The sequence below is a fragment of the Gossypium hirsutum genome, chromosome A08 (assembly GCF_007990345.1).
Source record: "Gossypium hirsutum isolate 1008001.06 chromosome A08, Gossypium_hirsutum_v2.1, whole genome shotgun sequence".
Lineage (NCBI taxonomy): Eukaryota > Viridiplantae > Streptophyta > Magnoliopsida > Malvales > Malvaceae > Gossypium > Gossypium hirsutum.
The window spans coordinates 11,868,831-11,886,962 of record NC_053431.1 but is presented as its reverse complement, the minus strand read 5'-3'; the positions used below and the strand labels follow the sequence as shown (position 1 = coordinate 11,886,962).

At 35.5% G+C, this 18,132-nt stretch overlaps 2 protein-coding genes across 2 annotated transcripts; one reads left to right on the top strand and one right to left on the bottom strand.

Annotated features, from left to right (window-relative positions):
• Nucleotides 1-6,302: 6,302 nt before the first annotated feature.
• LOC107951295 (uncharacterized) lies at nt 6,303-14,299 on the top strand. The gene is made up of 8 exons (XM_016886296.2): nt 6,303-6,453; nt 6,551-9,289; nt 9,948-10,083; nt 10,232-10,314; nt 10,828-11,066; nt 11,721-11,807; nt 12,207-12,306; nt 12,695-14,299. The coding sequence occupies exons 2-8, from the start codon at nt 6,734-6,736 to the stop codon at nt 13,736-13,738; spliced, it is 4,245 nt and encodes a 1,414-aa protein (XP_016741785.1). The 5' UTR covers nt 6,303-6,453; nt 6,551-6,733; the 3' UTR covers nt 13,739-14,299.
• A 1,365-nt stretch (nt 14,300-15,664) lies between these two features.
• Nucleotides 15,665-16,592, bottom strand: LOC107889192 (transcription repressor OFP12). The gene is made up of 2 exons (XM_016813578.2): nt 16,113-16,592; nt 15,665-16,080 (listed from the first exon to the last, which is right to left on the bottom strand). The coding sequence occupies exons 1-2, from the start codon at nt 16,402-16,404 to the stop codon at nt 15,806-15,808; spliced, it is 567 nt and encodes a 188-aa protein (XP_016669067.1). The 5' UTR covers nt 16,405-16,592; the 3' UTR covers nt 15,665-15,805.
• Between the last annotated feature and the right edge of the window lie 1,540 nt (nt 16,593-18,132).

Below are 18,132 nucleotides of genomic sequence, written 5' to 3'. Positions count from 1 at the left end.
CATATTCCACAAAACAAGCCAATTTAAGTGGATCGAATGAGCCCTATTTAATCAATTGACCTCCATGGGAAGTTCTTTATGCATTAGCCATGAGCTTTGATCCGCGACTTGTGACATTCTCCCCCACTCATTCTCATAATTCCCTCGTTATGGACTCAAAATGACACTTGGTTGACTCGCATCAAAACATTCTCGGTACCTCAGCTGAATCCCAACTAGTCTCTTTGTCAGGATGTCCCGCCCCTTGGAACATTTGTCTCGGCTTCTGTCGTCGCCTAAGTCGAACTGTTTCTCTCCTTAGTACATCTCATTCGCAAGAGCCCACTTTTCTTACTTGCCCATATTTTGACTTGCCTCGATCAAGATCCCAATGATCCTCACAATCAAGCTTCGGCACACCCACATTGAGCATTTAACCTTGAGTATTTCTACCAACTCTGGCTTATAAGCCTTTCGGTTTACCCATTTCAGAACTCTGAAAGGGCTATTGTGTCTTTATCAAGCCAATGGTAAGTCATAATGTAGAACACCAGATAAGTGTTTGAGATGTACCTCGTTCATTGTATTTACTCATTCTAATTGCCTAGTTTTTATCACTACTTTTGTAACGACCCGATAGTCAGAGGTGTCGAAAAGTGCATTTCCAAGACTCTGTTCCCATAAATTGGACTCGTAAATAGTTATTAAAAATATTTACGAAGTTAGTTGTGTAGTCAATTAGATTTTGATTAAGTGAATTTTGTGAAATTATAAGTTGTTAAAGTATCAAGACTAAACCATGTAAAGGTTAAAAGTGAATTATAGTTTGGAATTAATTAAAAGGACTAAAATAGCAATAAAACCAATAATTAAATGTAGTGTGGCCAGTCATGAGTTAAGTTATTAATGTTATGTATAATATATATTATATATAATTACATTACATTAACTTTAATACATATAATATACAATAAAAACAAAATAAAAGAACTAATAAAAAGAAAGTGGTGGCATGCAAATTGAAAGAAAAAGAAGAAAGAAAAGAAAGAAGAAAGGTGAACGACGATACCTTAGGATTTATAAGTTTCAACTTCAATTGGTTAGTCAATTTAGTCAATTTTCTTGTAATTTTTATATTTTCGGAATCCTAATGTTTAGAATTACCCGACCCATGTTGAAATTTTAGCATTGATTAAGATTTTAGATGTTGTTATTGTTGAATAGTTTTAGTATTGGAGATTAAATTGATAGATTTTTAAGTTAGAATTGGATAAGAACTAAGTTGTAAAGCAAATTACAAATTTTGAGTAATAGAGACTAAATTGTGAAAAATTTTAAAATTTAAGGGTATAATTGAAAATAGAGAGTTAAATTTAGTTTAAAGTGAAATGAGTATAAAAATATAGAATTTAATGTGAAGATTAAAAATTAGTCTCGCTTTAGGGACTAAATTAAAATTTAGGCAAATATTGAGTAAAAATTGAAATATTCAATGTAGAATTGATTTGTGTAGTATTAATGTATTTTAATTGTTTTAATTTTGTAGCTAACGTTGTACCAGAATCCTCGACTAAAAAGGGGAAGGATAAAATCGATGTCGAATAGCTAGAAATCCACAGTTTGTGTTTCTATAATCCGAACTAAGTCGTAAATTATTGCATTTTGATTTATTGCATATGGTAAGCATTAGAGGTGAGAACTATTTTGCTTTATAATTGAAATGAATTCATATTCAATTGAAATGGATTGAATTAGTATGTTATGAATTTATTGAATTTATAAGATTGAATTGAATGTATGTATATATGTGATAATATGCTTATAAGAAAATTTGACATTGGTTATATATTTGAAAGTGAAATGGAACCATATTAACTATTTCGGGCCAAGTCGGATATAGATGACATGTCATAGGATAGGAAGAGTTCAGAGATTTCTTCGACTTCGAGTCGATGAGGCACTGGTGCCAATTTACTTTGGTTTAACCGCTGAGGCACTGGGTGTCAACTCATATAACGCTGGGTGCAGTTATTACTTCCAATTTAACTGATGAGGCACTGGGTACCAAACTGGTGTGTTGGTTGGATCCATGTATCTGTCTAAGTCTGAGTCATGTTAATAGGGGTAAATAAATAATAAAGTTCTATAATTGATATTGAAATAGCATGATATGTTAATCGGAAATGAGATAGCAGATTGAAAAATGAAATATGAAATATGTTGTGATCAAATGAAATATATGAGTTATGTATTCATTACTTGAATATGGAATGAATAATGCCATTGTATAAAAAAATGTGGATTGATATGTGAAAATCTATTTACATAGCAAGTGATGTGAATTGAGATATTTGTTATAAACAATTAACTATGAAAACATGTAAAGATTGAGCATAGTATAAAATGATGTGATGATATGCATGAATTTGAAATGATGATATCTTGTAATTGTAAGCTTAGACAATAGTGTAATTGTATAATTCAATTTGAGCATTTAGGTATCATTATGTCTTTAATTGTTTGGATTATAAAAATATCACTGAGTTTTACTCAGTGTACGATTTTGTTTTCCGTGCGCAGGTTAGGTACTTCTCTTTTGATTGCCGACTCAACATCCAACAACAATCTCGATCTCAAGTGTGGTGATGTTACTTTTTGTAATGACATGTACTTAGGATGTCTTAGTTGATAATTATTTTGTGAATGGATTGTTAATTGAGTTATAAATATAATGTTGGTTTGAGCATATAAATATATGTTTATGTTTGAAGCCATAATTTGGCATGTTATTTTGGAACCAATGCTTGTTAGCTGTATGTGAACTTAAGTTTGATGTTTTAGGTAGTTATAAATTAGGTTGATTTGAATGAATTGGTATGCTTAAAATCTTGATTTGAATGATGAATTGATGATATGTTTTGATGATATAAAATGTGGTATCAATGAGGGTACATTGGTTAGGCACCTGAGATGATTGTTTTGACATGTTTTGAGTATGTATGATCGTATTTTGAATAGGTTAAATGATTGGCTTTTGAGTTGCTTAATATCCAAGCAAGTAGGAATTGGTAAACTTGTTATTTAAGGTACATTTTAGATCCACATGGCCAGACACATTGGCGTGTGACTTAGCCGTGTGAGATACACGACTGGGCGACACGACTGTGTGTTGTCTGTTGAGTGCTTAGGAAGCAAGTCAGCTAGCACACAGCCTGGCACATGAGCGTGTGAGGCCATTTCGAGAGTTACATGGCCTAATGGCCTAGCACACGGGCGTGTGGCTTGGTCGTGTGACCCAAGTCAAAGAGTTACACTGGAGCGAACATGGGCTGGGACACGGCCGTGTGATCCCTGTAGTTGAATTTTAACTTTTTCCTCAATATTTCAAATGTTCCTGATTTAGTCCTGAATCGTTTCTAGAGTGATCCTAAGGCCTCGAGAGCTCGAACAAGGGACAATATACATGTATAATGATGGATTATGTTATATTTATTGAAATGTTTAGAAATGAATGATTTAGGTTACATTTATTCGATAATGCTCTAAAATCTTATTTCGGCAACGGATACGGGTTAGGACTGTTACAAATTTTCCCCAAAGTCTGATGCATAACCCACCTCTCTCATAGGTGGTAGCCTCGCTAATAACTCAACAGACTCTAGATCAGTTTGTCGCACCTCTAACATTTCCAATAGGGTCTCATTAGCACTCTGATTTACCAATCTAATGTTCTCACCATAATGAATATCCTCAACTAGTTGGATTGTCAATAGTATCTTGGTTCAGCCTTTCTCATCACGACTCATAGACACCAAACATTATTGTTGATGAGTATCCAATATTTATATGCAATCGGTAAACAGAACCTAAAGAGAATTAATTTGGTTAAAGAAATTCAAGCCAAACACGATGTCATCATCATCTAAATGAATTACCTCAAAAATTTTCCTTACTTTTCCACTTTTCAAATTGTAGCTTAGCTCATTATGCTACTCCCACAGTTTAGACCTATTTGGAATTTACTACCTTAGTTTTCTTAATTGATTTCCTAACCAAGATATCAAGTTTACCCATGACTTTCTCCGATATGAACAAATCAAATGCTCATGTATCGACAATAGCACTTTTCCTTCATCTATAATGTTGATATCCACAAACATCAACCTTTTTTTGCTTGTAATCCCTCTTCGCTTTACCAGAATTGAGTGTCATTACTCCAAGCCTCAACATATTTTCCTTGTTAGGCTCTACTTCATCTTCTTTAAAGATAGCGAATAGCATGGATCATTATGGGTAGTCTCGTACCCTATGTGACCCACTGCATAAGAAGAACTGCATCTGGCTTCTTTTCATTCTTCTTGTCCCTCGGATAATTGTTGGGTCTCTATTTCCCGTTAGGTGGTTTCCCATTGTCATTATTGCCACCATTGTCATTTTTCACAAGTCCTTCATCTCCCCTATGATTGCCCTTCTCCTTAGACTTGGAAGACTCGAACTTGTCTTTCCTTAGAACAAGCTCAATTAAGGACTCTGCTATGGTTATGAATTTGGTAAGTTCCTTGACTCTACAGTGTTGCAACTCTTGCTTCACCTATGACTTCAGCCCATCCATAAAGGGGAAAAATGCCTCCTCACCCGAATTGAAAATTTGGAGTATGAGTTTGCTGAACTCCCACACATAATCTCTAACCATGTCTTATTGGTAAGCCAACGTAACTTAACTTGAGCCTCATCCTCGACATATTCTAAGTAAAGCTACCTATTGAGTTCTTTTCAAAACTCCACCCAAGTCTCAGTTGTGGCCTGACCACACCTTTCATCTGTGGACCTTCGCTGCCACCATAAAAGAGTGAAATTAGTAAAATATCTAGCACTAGTATTTACCTTGGCAATATTGTCCTTGATGCCTATGGCACAAAAATATTACTTTATCTCTCCTAAGAAGTTGTCCACATCTCTTATAGACTTTGCCCCCTTAAATTTCTCCGGTTTAGGGACATCTATCTCTCGATTCAGTGTTGTATGGAGCACTCATTTACTCACGATAGCTTTATGCACAACAAGCTCTCTTTCAAGCTCCTCAATTCTAGTGTTCAAAGCTTTCTTCATTACCATTGTTTCCTCCTTCAAAGCCATCACCGTGGCTTTGAGGCCATCATCCCTTATTGTTAGCTTATCCACAGTGGGATCGAGCATCCCTCGCATCCTTTCCACATTGGAACTGAAAGACTCCAACACAAATTTACTGAGTTGCTCTTCCATCAAGTCCAACTCTGTAATGCGTCCCTCAACTTCCTCGAGTGTCTCCCTTACATCGCCCATAAATTCCTCGAGATTAGCCACCCGATTTTCCAAAGTCGAAACATTTCCCTTGATTGACTAGCTTTTCTAGCCCTTATGGGGATACTCTTGAGAAGTGCTAAAACTAGGTGTCCATGGTTGAACCGTGAGATATTGTTTGAATATTACCCATGACCCCCTATTAACACCTTAGTATAATAATCAATGGGTCGAAACCTAGCCATATAATAATTTTTAACCAATTCTATAACTGAAAAGGTAGATAAACTTTCCAAAGCTATAGTTTTGCTATGTAAAGCATCGAAGCCAATTCTCCTGCCAATGAGTTTGATAATGACAAACTTAGACATACTTTCACCAACCAATTTATAGATAATTTTTGACAACTTAATTGCAGGGATACCATTCTCCATGCTTGTGATTACATCACCTTCAAAAAGTTTGATATAATCTCCTTCCATATTTGCCTTTCCTCTATTCGTCTAGTATCATTGAACAATATATTCAGGGTAGCTTAAGAAACCACCTCTTCATCCGTTTCGCCTGAAGGATCCTCTTCTCTCATGTGAACCTTCTTTGTGGCACAGTCGCCACCCCTCCTGCTACCGCTAGCACCACTACTACCACTTATAAATAAAAAAAAAAAGAGAATATTCTGGAACACTTCTGTCTTAATCACTATTAAATTTACTTCTTTTTAATTCTTTTATTCTTTTTATTTATAGTATATTTATCATTTTTCCTTTTTTTAATTTAATGTTTGATTTAATAATTAATTTTCTTTCAAAAGTATGGAAACCTCATTTAAAGTATTTTTTATTAGAATTTTCCATTTAAATAAGGAAAGAACTTTTTATTTTCCTTTTTTTTATTATAAATTTTTAGATAAAACAACTTTTAATTTTCAATTTAAGGAGAAAGATAAATTGTGCGCAAATATGGAGGGAAAATGAAAATGAATATACAATTGGAAAAGACAATCTTACCCATCTAACTTAAAGACCTTAAAAACCAAAATCCCAATTCTCTCTTTCTCCTTCTCTAAAACCCCCAATAAATACTTCCCAAAAGATTTGAAACGCCATTGGAATGACCTTTGCCTTTCTCTCTCGATAGTATAGTACGACGCCGTCGGACGACAGGATTCCGTTCAATCTGCTGCATTGGGGCAAGGTTCGTGATCACTTTCTGTTGGTTTTGATACGATTCTCTGGCACTTTTTTTTATAAATAATTATTTTTATTGATTTCTCCTGGTTTTTAAATTTCAGGGTCTGGATTTTAGAGTTTTTTTCTAGATCCTGTTGGGTAGTTTGGGCAGTGAAAATTGCTATTGTCAAAGTGAACCCCATGGGATTTGTTTACTGTTTTGTGTTGATATGTAATACAGTGAGATGATTTTGTGAGCGTAGAAAAGAAACAGCAACCTTTTTGAATCTAGGGTTTTGTAGGAAATGGGAGGGAGCTTAGAAACTAGCTGTTTGCAGTTTAAACCTGATGAAAGTGAGGTTTTGCCAAGGCAAGACGTTGAGGGAAATAAAGGGGATGATCTGAAGCTAATGGTTCTCGATTTAAACAATGATCCGTTAACAAGTTCTTTGAAAGAGGTTGAATTTGAGAAAAAAGAGGAGATTGAAGAATGTAGGGAAGATGGTCAGGTGGGTAATCTAAATGTTAGTGAACTGAATGAGGATGATAGGAAAAAAGAGGGAATGGTGGAGGATGATGAAGTTGATAAAGAAGACTGTGTGAAGAAAACAGTCAACGAGGAAGTCTTACAAAGTAAAGTGCAGTTTTCTGGCAGGGTTTTACGGTCAAGGTCTGCAGTGAAGACTAGGAGTGTGATTGAAGATGATAAGGTTGAGAGTAGGGTTGATAAAATTGAGGATGGCAATACTTCTGAAATGAAAACAACTGAGGTGGTTAAGGAGGGGGATGATCAGATGAAGAATGTGCAGGGAAAGGTGGGTAAGATGGGAAAGCGTAAGCGTGGGAGACCACCCAAGTTTCTGGAGAAGAATGGGTTTGAAAAGAAGACACCTCAGCTGCAAGTACGAGAGAATGATTACCCAGATGGTGAAGTGAGGAAGGAGCTCAAGCGCAAGCCTGGCAGACCACCCAAGGTACTAGGCAATGGCGAGTCTGTAAAGAAAAGATTTACGATAAAAGCAGTGGAAAGCAATCACGTGGACGGGGATGTAAGTAGGCCGTTAAAGCGCAAGCGTGGAAGACCAAGGAAGGTGCTGGAGAATAGTGGTTTTGAGAAGAATGAAATTAATGTGGAAGCAGGTGAGAGTGATCAGTTTGATGATGTTGGCATTAATAAGGCAAATCATAAACGTGGGCATGGGAGACAAGTGAAGGGACAGAAGCCTCAGGTGGCCGAGAAGGAAGCAGATGAGGTTAAAGCAGGAGATAGTTATCACTCTGATATTGAGACAAGGAAAGAAGCAAACCACAAGCACGAGGTGCCACTCAAGATGGATGTCAATGATGGGTTTGAGATGAAACCTGTTGATATGGAAATGGGAGAGGGCGATCGCTATGATAGTGAGTCAAGGGAGGAGGTCAATCATAAGTGTGAAAGACCACCTAAAGTGCAGGGCAGTGATAGGAGTGATCAATATAATGGCAAGGTAAAGGAAGGTATGATCCGTAAGCGTGGAAGACCACCCAAGCTGCAGGGTGGTGGTAAGGGCTTGAAGGGTAGGCTTATAGATGGGAGAAAAAAGTTGGGTGGGCTAAGAAGAGGGAGAAAGAAGTTGAGAGGGAGTTCAAAGTTTAATATGTCTGCTAATACTTCATTGTCAGAGAAGAAACTGATTGGGAAAGAATCAAATCTTAAGAGGTTTATATCTGCCAATAAGGATATATTTGATCATATGGAAAAGAATGATGGCAAGGCTTCACTAATATCAAGACCTAAGGCTGTAAATGCAGAAGGCAGGAAAAAACAGGTAAAGAAAGCAAGGGATGAAGGGAAACGGAAAAGGTCAGAAGCAAAACAAGCTGTGAGAGACAAAATAGTGGATCTGCTGAAAGCAGCAGGTTGGACAATTGATTACAGGCCTAGGAATAAGAGAGAGTACAATGATGCAGTGTATGTTAATCCTCAAGGAAGGACGCATTGGTCAGTTACCTTGGCATACAAGGTGCTTAAAAGGTATTATGAGAATGGTGGTTGTGACTCTAAGGTTTGTCCAAATGGTTTCATATTTACTCCAATTCCTGAAGAAGAACTTAGCATCCTAAAAAGAGTAGTTCAAAAGAAAAGGGTTGGAAAAAAGAAGCGAAAAGGGGAAGATGATGATAGCGATGATGATGGACAAGTTAAAAAGAAAATGAATAAACAAAAAAGGAAAATGAAGGAGAATGAGAAAAAGAAGAAAAAACAAAAGCTGCTCAAAGAGAAGCTTTTGCTTTATGAAGAGGAAAATTCTGATGGTGCATTACAAAGGGGAACACATGTGTCAAGCAGGAAGCATAAGTTACAGCAGACACAAAAGAGAAAGCGGTATGGCTTGTTGGTCCGTAATTCAATGGATGGAGCTGAATCTGATAATGATGGCTATGTCCTATATGATGGAAAGAGAACTCTGCTTTCTTGGATGATTGATTCAGGCACTGTTCCACAGAATGGGAAGGTGGAATATTTGATTCAAAGAAGAACACGAACTCGTGAGAGTAAGTCTGGTAGGATAACTAGGGATGGCATCCAATGCAACTGTTGTTGTGTTGTCTTCACCATTGCAGAATTTGAAATTCATGCAGGGAGCAAACCCCATCAACCTTTTCTGAATATATATTTAGAAACAGGTCTTCCCCTCTTGCAATGCTTATTAGATGCATGGAACAAACAACAGCAGTCTGAACGTAAGGGCATCCATTTTGTGGATTTTGGTGGCGAGGATCCAAATGACGATACCTGTGGTATCTGTGGTGATGGTGGTGACTTGATCTGTTGTGATAGCTGCCCATCAACATTCCATCAAAGTTGCCTAGATATAGAAGTAAGCAATGTCTTTATTGCATGCATATGGTATCTAACTTTTATTAGATCATCCCACCCAGACCTTGCATCCTTTCCCAACTTTTAATTGCTCTGCATCAGTTTTTCAGTTCTAGAGCACATGAAAGAAAGGAAAAAGGGTTAATAATTTTGGTATACATTGTCATTCAAGTTAGCAGACACTGAAATCTTTTGATTAATGGGATTGGGTGCATAAGGATGGCAATAAAGTTCTGTTTATTCTTGTTAAGACTTTATCCATTGAGATCAACCTCTGCTACAATATTGTGTTATTCTTTTATTTACAGCTCGAAGTCTGGCTGTAATTTATCTTTGAGTTCATTCTTTTGTTTTCCTTGCTTTTCCCATGGGCCTTGCTAATGAAGAGCAAAGAGTGACTGAAACATAGGGCAATGAGCTAGATTATAACTTATGCTCTGAATTCTTTGTTGACGGGAAAAAGGAATTTCTGTGTTGAAGTTACTTTCTTGTTACATATCATTTGTGAAAAGTAGCCAAAAACCTTTTTGAGAATTCTATTTCAATAGTTTTTCCTTTTTGGAGTTATAGAAAGAAGTAGGTTTTAGTTTCAGTGAAAACTGAAATCTTGATTATGCTTAATCTACTTTTTTTTTCTGATATTCTTTTCTTTGCCACAGGCATTTCCTTCAGGTAACTGGAATTGTGTGTACTGTACATGCAAATATTGTGGGATGGTTGGAAATACATATCAAGGGGGCAAAAATGAGGATGCAGATCCTACAGTTCTAACATGTCATTCATGTGAAGAAAAATGTATGCATCTGTCAAGTTCCAAGTTGTGTTTATATATCAATTGTGGATTCCCCTTGACCTTTTTATTTTTAATTTTGTTTACCTATTATTGTTCTTGCTATTATATGCCATTCATTTCAGAAGGACCTTTTGTTTCTTCATTTTGTAGATCATGAATCATGTATTCAGCCAATGGATGCTTTTGATGATGGTTCGAGTAGTGCATTCTTTTGTGGGAAGAGATGCAAAGAGGTATACTTTTAGTTAGCAATCGATATAATTCTGCTGTGGGGAATTTGTAGTGGTTTGCTAGATTTGTAAATATAGTTTTAATTGCTATTTGTTGCTGTCAATTAAGCTGTCTGCTGGTATGAATTGATTGTGGTTCTCGCTTTATCAAATTTAAGGGTTGTTGTCTCTGTTTCTTAACCAGGAGCCTAACTCTATCTACTAGAGATGTTTCTTTTTCCAATTAAGAGGTATTTCAGTTTTTTGAACTCAACCACTAAGTTGATCCTATCTTGTGAACTACATTTAGCAAGAATGGGAAGGGAGCTCTATGCTCCTGTTTTGTGCATTCAACTGATTTCTGGCTCTCATTGGGAGCTACTCACATGCACGAATGTTATGATCTGACTTGCATAGAATTCCAGAACATTGCACCCTTTAGAAACAAGTGGGAAGTTTTTGCTTTTTATTTTATTTTGTGTTCGCGTGTGTGCACGTGTTTGTGTTTGGAAGTTGATCATTTAGTTGTTTTTCTAGTTGTTTGAGAGACTTCAGATGCTAGTTGGGGTTAAACATGAACTGCCAGAAGGATTCTCATGGACTCTTGTTCAGCGCTTTGATATCAGTTCAGATGTTTGTCTCAGTGAAGCATATCAGAAGGTTGAATCAAATTCAAAGCTAGCTGTTGCACTATCTGTGATGGATGAGTGCTTTTTGCCTCTTGTTGACCACAGAAGTGGGATCAATCTGATTCATAATATTGTCTATAATTTTTGGTATGTGCACCTAAACTGGTCTATCAGAAGCATCATTCTGTTGTAAATTAATTACATTCTTCAAGAGAAGTTGACTTTTCCTCTAACTATGATGTGAAAAGTATGGTTTGATATTTTGGCTCGCTGCTCTATGCACTTCTTTATTTTTGTAATCGTATTTGCCTTTTGGCAACAAAGATGTGACCAGTACTAACCTTCTTAAAAAATCCTTAATTTAAAGTTTGATATGTCTGAAGAAGTATGTTTTGTTGAATAACAGTTACCTTACTGCTTAGAACTTTTGAGCAGAATCTTGTGCAATGTTAACCTTGCCTGACTGCAGATAGGAGATAAAAACAATCAAATCTGTCAACATATGTAATGTTGGCTGAATGGGACATTTATACATTATAAGAGTTTATAACCATATGAAATGTTTAGGAATCAAACAAAAAAAAAAAATTTAAAGGATGATATTTTATAGATGGGCATGTATTAATCTTTTGTGATTTGAGTGGCATTGCTAGTTAATATCTGAAATACAACCTAATGCCTATATTTATGGTGAGGTGATATTTGATTTTTCTGCAGAATTATTGTTGCTGTGCTTCTGAAATTGAATAAAACGAAGGCATTCTTGTTTCAAGTGAATTATTATTCTCCTTTTGTTCTCAGGTCAAACTTCACTAGGCTAAACTACAGTGGTTTTTACTCTGCAATTCTAGAAAGGGGGGATGAGATTATATGTGCAGCATCCATCAGGTAGTACTTTTGTTCTTAGTTCTTTGTGAATTATAGTATAGAATATGTGGAAATGTCTTCACATTTGAAGAGTGATTATACGGTAGCATCCATAAGTGTAAACACTCTTGGTCGCCATCCTTTTGTTCCTCTGCTGTTCATTTCTAGTACGTGTTTAAATTTTAAGCTATTTTGTTCAGTTATTCCCCAATCCAAAATGCGGGAAGCCCATTTATGTGTGAATACACTGAGATTGAAGATTTAACACATTACAGTTTGTTTCAATACAACTAATGGTACATAATCACCATTACTGTAGGTTTACCAATCATAAACTGATAAATCTGCCCACTCACCTAACTGTTGCACTTGTTTCCTTAATTCCTAATGATTACTATTATTTTCTTATTGGGTTAATAGGATCCATGGAAACCAGTTAGCTGAGATGCCTTTCATTGGCACCCGGTATGCTTATAGGCGTCAAGGGATGTGTCGCCGGCTTCTTTGCGCAATTGAATCTGTATGTCTGAATCACTGATCTCTTTGTTTTATTTTTATATTTGTATTTCTTTGTTATATTGCTGGAGTATTAATTACATTTTTAAAATTTGACATTTTCAAGTTTATATGTACAATATCATGGCACTTTCTGCCACAATTTTTTTTGGAGAAATACTTAAGAATTAGATTATTCTTTCAAAAGAGAAAACCAGATATCGATATTTCCTTCAATCTAGTGATACAGGATAATTCATGGTTAATAGTTGTTTATTCAATGATCTGTATGCATGCCTGAAAAGAGTAATAGAGCAATAGAGTGATATCAAATGGGGCTATTTTTATTTTTATTAATGTAATTCGCCCTGATTTTGTTTTTCATGTTTCATTTTCTTGTCCCTTGATTTCAGGCCCTAAGATCCCTGAATGTTGAGAAATTGGTTATACCTGCAGTCCCAGAACTCAAGGAAACATGGACTTCTGTCTTTGGTTTCCAACCACTAGAAACTTTAAGCAAGCCAAAGATGAGGAACATGAATATGGTGGTCTTTCCTGGTGTAGATATGTTAGAGAAACCATTGCTGACGCATATTATGGAGGAGCAGATAATGGGTGAGGTGTCCGATAAATCTGTGGAGAAGTGTTCAATTGTGTTTGATTTGAATGTTTCTGCTGAGAGCCCTGCACCTGAAACAGATGATAGAAATGATGAACCTGCTGTTGTCGAATCTACAGCGCCGCATCCTGAATGCACCTTGAAATGTACTTCTGATATAATGGTTGAGACTGTCAATTTTCCAGAGAATGCTACTGTTTCTTCCTCTTGCATTCCAGCACCTGAAGAAAGCAAGCTGGAAGTTGACTCTCAAAGCATATATTCAGAGGAGAAAACTGATGACAGCATTGTTAAACAGAACCTTGATTCTAACCATGTCGGTTCTGTCAAACATTCTGACAATATTGTCCATGCTGACAATGAAGTGGCAGTTCCTGTACAAGTGTCAAATGATTCTGGTAAGGATGTTGTTACTAACTGCTTTCATGGTACAGTTCAGATGTCTGAGGAAGCAAATGGCATCAAGCATCATGAAAATTCTAAACTAGAGATGGTAGAATGTGTTTCTGATTTTGTTAAGACAGTCGTTCAGTCTGAAGAAGCAAAAATTTGCCTTGCTATTGCTGAAGAAGCAACCAACCAAACTTCTCCATCAACTACCCTAGATGCTCAGCATGCTGCAAATGGCCATTATGATGTTGCAACTGATGACATTATAAGTGGCCCTTCGAGACAGGGAGTCAAGATGGATGCTTCTGGAGAAGTCTCGGCTACAATTGATGTAAATTCTATTACTCACGAGGTTTGCAATGATGCTTCCGAGAGAGAAAACATGCAGCAGCGCGTGTGCAAGTCCGCAGAGGTTGTCTCAGCTGGTTCTGAGGTTTGCCATGACTAACATGCATGATCAGAGAAACATCAACTGCAACAGTCTGATATCTGAAAAGGTAATATAGTTACTAATATGGCTCAGGTGAATGCCAAATCTCCTGAGGACCTCATATTGAGTTCTCAAGTTGACCGCTATTATGGTTCTTAACTCATTCTAATTCTGGAGTGGCTCGTAACCGTGCATCTGTGAGGAGTGAATCACACGCAAAACTGAGGTGATGTTTTTGTCTATACTGAGCTCCCTTTTTCCGTTATATCCTTTTGAGTTCAGATGTCTCTTTTGAATAGCAGCTACTCATTAAGGTGCTAGATATCCGTATGGTTAGTATAGAAATTTTGATGATGCGAATTACGGAAAAAATTAACATGTGGTGCCTGGATGATGGATCCATGGTAGACAAGCTTTAGGGATGCAAATGGTAATTCTTTTAGCTTTATGTACAGTATAGGCCAATAGTATTCTCTAGAGTAGCTTCACGCCATCGAGGTTTTCCTTTTTCTCTTCATTTTGTATATTTTGGCCTTTTCATGCACTTTGTTGAATGCAAGTTTCCATCGTTGAGCTCTAGTACTAGTGTTTTTTTTTCTTTCTAATTAATCAAATGCGGTGAAGGCTTTGATGGTAAAATGACTCTTCAACTATATCTTGTTCTTAGGTTGACTTAAAATATTATGTCAGAAGTCGTCACTAAAGTTTTGTTGTTATATGTTTTGGATGAATGAAATTATGACACGTGACACATAATTCCACATCACTAATGACGTGAATAATATTTTATTTGTGTAAAGATAAAAAAAAATCTCGTGAAGAAATAAAAATATACTTTATTTAAAATTCTAAAATAACCATGTATTGTCCATGTCCTTTTTTTTGGGCCATAAATGGAATTACGTAATTTCATTGGGCCAAAGTATCATATATATATAGTTATATTTTGGGTCAAAATATGAGTGAATAAAATTTGAAGGACTTATTAGGATAAAAAGAAACTTAAAAGGAGTTGAGATAAGGGTAATCTTACTATTAAAATAGGGTATTTTTTGTATTACTAAATTTTTATGGGTTTGCCTTTACCCTATTCAATTCATGTTTACAAGTTGATAATTATGAACGATCTTAATCCAATTTTTACCTCATACGTTTAATTAAAAAATTTGTATAATCGACTGTTTGTAAGGTTTATTTTTCTTAATGGCATTCTTGATGGTCCCTAATTTGCAAGGGATTGAATTAATGTTGGGTTTGATGCAATTATGACATCTCAAACTCGATTCTTAATAATTAAAAAACAATTACCATATAAATATTAAAGGATGATTTGTGATGTATTTGATAACTAAATACAACTATTAAAGACATATGATCCATCATTAATTCAAAACTGTAACAATCTCAGTTGCAAGATGGACCTATGTACAAAATTATTACTCACATGCTTTGAATAAATACATCACACTTGTATTGGGACAAGTAGAGGCAATGCATCACACGCTACAGTTTATTTAAATTTTTATTTATTTAAGTTCTGTAAAAAAAACATTATTGTGTGAAATTTATATTTCAAAATAATGGATTTTTATATAATTTTATTATTTTGAGAATTTAATTAAAAAAAAAACCAAAGACATTTTTTTGAATCTTGAGTGTAGCTTCTATCTGAACAAGTGACCGCTACTTCAAAATGATTAACCTTACAAATTTAGGGTGAGTTTGGATGGGCGGTGCGTTTAGCTGCGGTTAGTGTAAAAACAGCGGTGGCGGTGAAATTAGATACTGTAGCGATACTGTAGCGTGAGACAAAAAGTAAGTTAAACGCACCGCACCGCAGTCAATCGCCCATCCAAACGAAGCCTTAGTTTGATACAATTCATTGGTAAGGGTAACTATATACTTTTTCTTTTCTTCTTCAAATGATATTTTTCAAATTGAAGTACATAATTAATTATATCATTTGCATGTCATCAACAATACTAAAATTTAAATATAATGATCCAACATCCAAACCTAACATATATAAGATCAAAGTCCGATCGGCAAGAAAACGGTAGCCTTAGAATCCCACCGCTGGTGATCTCAGTGACGTCTCCGTTGTGGGGTACTAGCATTAGCCATTAGGCTAACAACAAGATCAGCAAATGCTTCTACGATAAACTTGTGAGTGCTTTTGGGGTTCAAACCAAGGTAGCACAAAAGGAGTTCATGCAAGTTGTCCCAGTTGGCCTTGACGTCCATTAAGTCACGTGCCTCCACCATTTCCTGCATGGATTGCCTGAAATCCATATATGGGTTCGGAGACAAAGTTGGGACCGCTACACCGTCTTTAACGGTCGACCTTGTTTGGTGGTGGCCTTTGTTTGAGGTTTGATTCACGGAGGTTGACGTCGGTTTTGATTCAATGATGGAGTTGAGCTGCCCGGAGAAGTGAAAAAGAAGCGCTGCGAGGCAAAAATGGTGGCGAAGTCGGGTTCGGAGTGGGATTCAAGCTCTGGGTTGGGGTCGGAGGAAGAACGGGTACTCAAGGAATTGGAAGGTGATAGGAGGGATGATGGGGTGGCGGCGGAGGAAGAAAGTGGAAGGCCGTTATCAGCGGCGGTTAACAGGGAGGAGGACGTTAATGGGAATCTGATCTTGATGAAGCAGAGATTGATGTTTTTTCCCCCCGAGGTTGGCATAATTAACTGTTTGAGACAGGAAAAAAAAAAAGAGAAACTCCATTAATATATATACTTGCCAAATTGTTTCTTGACAATGAAGTAATTAATCACTACTATTAATTATCCTAAACATAATTTCTTTTATATTTAAAACAGAACAACTTTTCATTGAATAAAATTTTATAATCAGCCATGTTATCAAATAAAATTAAAAAGAAAAAAAGAGAGAGAGAAAGCGATGGATCAAATGAGCATATGATTATTATTTCTCACTTTTACAAGATACCTCCCCCCACAAGACTTGTCTTCTTTTCTGGTCCCACCCCTGCACCATCTTCCACTTACTTCACTTCACTATAATAAATTATTGTATGTTTTAACTTTTAAAATTATTAAAATAGTTATTTTTATTTATTTCATGTTATGTTTTAGTTATTTATATTATTATTTTGTTACGAAATGATTATTCTACCGTTAAGTTCTGTTATCTCTCAAATGACAGTCCGACGTGAATTGAGAAAAAGAACCATTGGTCTCCTTTTTCTTTTAGTTTTTTTTTCTATTTTGATTGAAAAAACCATCAATTTTCATAGTCATATTTGTTGAATTGAAATAGTAGAAATCAAATTGAGTGCTTCATCAATCGGTTAGATTTTTTTATTCAAAATAGAAAAATAAAAGATCAATTCAATGGAGGACCCAAGCATGGATTATAGTAAATAATAAATTTCTTTTGTTCTTTACATGGGTTTTGGTTAAGATATTATAGTTTTTTTTTCAAAAAGGTGGTCCATCGTTTCATATTTTTCTGGATATGTGACAGACAAAAATGGTATGCTTTATCTTTGTTGATTTGTGTATTGTGGGCAACTACAATAACAAGCAGGTATAGAGATTGGTGTGTTCATTTCTTCTTCTTCTTCTTCTTTGTCGTTTTGCTTTTCTCTTCTCTTCTTTGATCGTAACAAAAAGAACCCAACAGTTGTATCTTTATAAATTAGAGAAATTTGAGTTTTAGGGTAAATTTTGTATTCTATTTTCATAAATTTTTTTAAACTTTTCTCATTCTAGCTGGACATCTATGCTGGCATTTAAAACTTATTTTAACGGTCACGTCGAACTGTTGTTTGGGAGGTGCAAATCTTAACGGCAGAGTGACCATATTGTAATAAAATAATAACGTATATAACATAGCATTCCAAACATAAATAAATAAAATATAACTTAAGGCAAACAAAAATAACTATTTTAATAGTTTACTCTATCTTTTAATATAAAAATAGTGGATAAAATGTTGTTATTATTATAATAAAAATTTTAAAAATATAAAATTGAATGTATTTAAAGGTGTAAAATCATTTAAGAAATTAGATATAATTAAGGAGAGAAAAGGAGAGGTGAGATGAGTTAAAGGGATGTTCCAACCGAAGCAAAGCAATATTAGAACTTAGCAGGAAGATAGGTAGCACATGGTGGGGGAGCACAGAGGCAGAAGCAGCTCCACCACCAGTACCAACTAACGTTTTGCTTATGTTTCTGTCTAAACCACCCCCAACCACCCTTTCAGTTGCACTTCAGTTCAGTTAACTGTATGTATCATATCATCCTATATTTTCGCCCTAATTCACACATATTCGTTTCTTTTATATTTGTTTTTTTTTCTTTGTGACATTATGGATTTATTTAGTTCATAACTTTGTAAGATATTTTTTTATTAATAAAATTAGAGGAACGTAAAATTATTTA

Bases quoted from the DNA above. Each gene is read 5' to 3' on its own strand.
- LOC107951295 (XM_016886296.2), top strand. From the start codon at position 6,734: ATGGGAGGGAGCTTAGAAACTAGCTGTTTGCAGTTTAAACCTGATGAA. The intron at 9,290-9,947 runs GTAAGCAATGTC...TCTTTGCCACAG, and splicing joins AAAGTTGCCTAGATATAGAA to GCATTTCCTTCAGGTAACTG. The intron at 10,315-10,827 runs GTATACTTTTAG...TTGTTTTTCTAG, and splicing joins GTGGGAAGAGATGCAAAGAG to TTGTTTGAGAGACTTCAGAT.
- LOC107889192 (XM_016813578.2), bottom strand. From the start codon at position 16,404: ATGCCAACCTCGGGGGGAAAAAACATCAATCTCTGCTTCATCAAGATC. The intron at 16,081-16,112 runs GTCAACCTCCGT...CCTCAAACAAAG, and splicing joins ATCATTGAATCAAAACCGAC to GCCACCACCAAACAAGGTCG.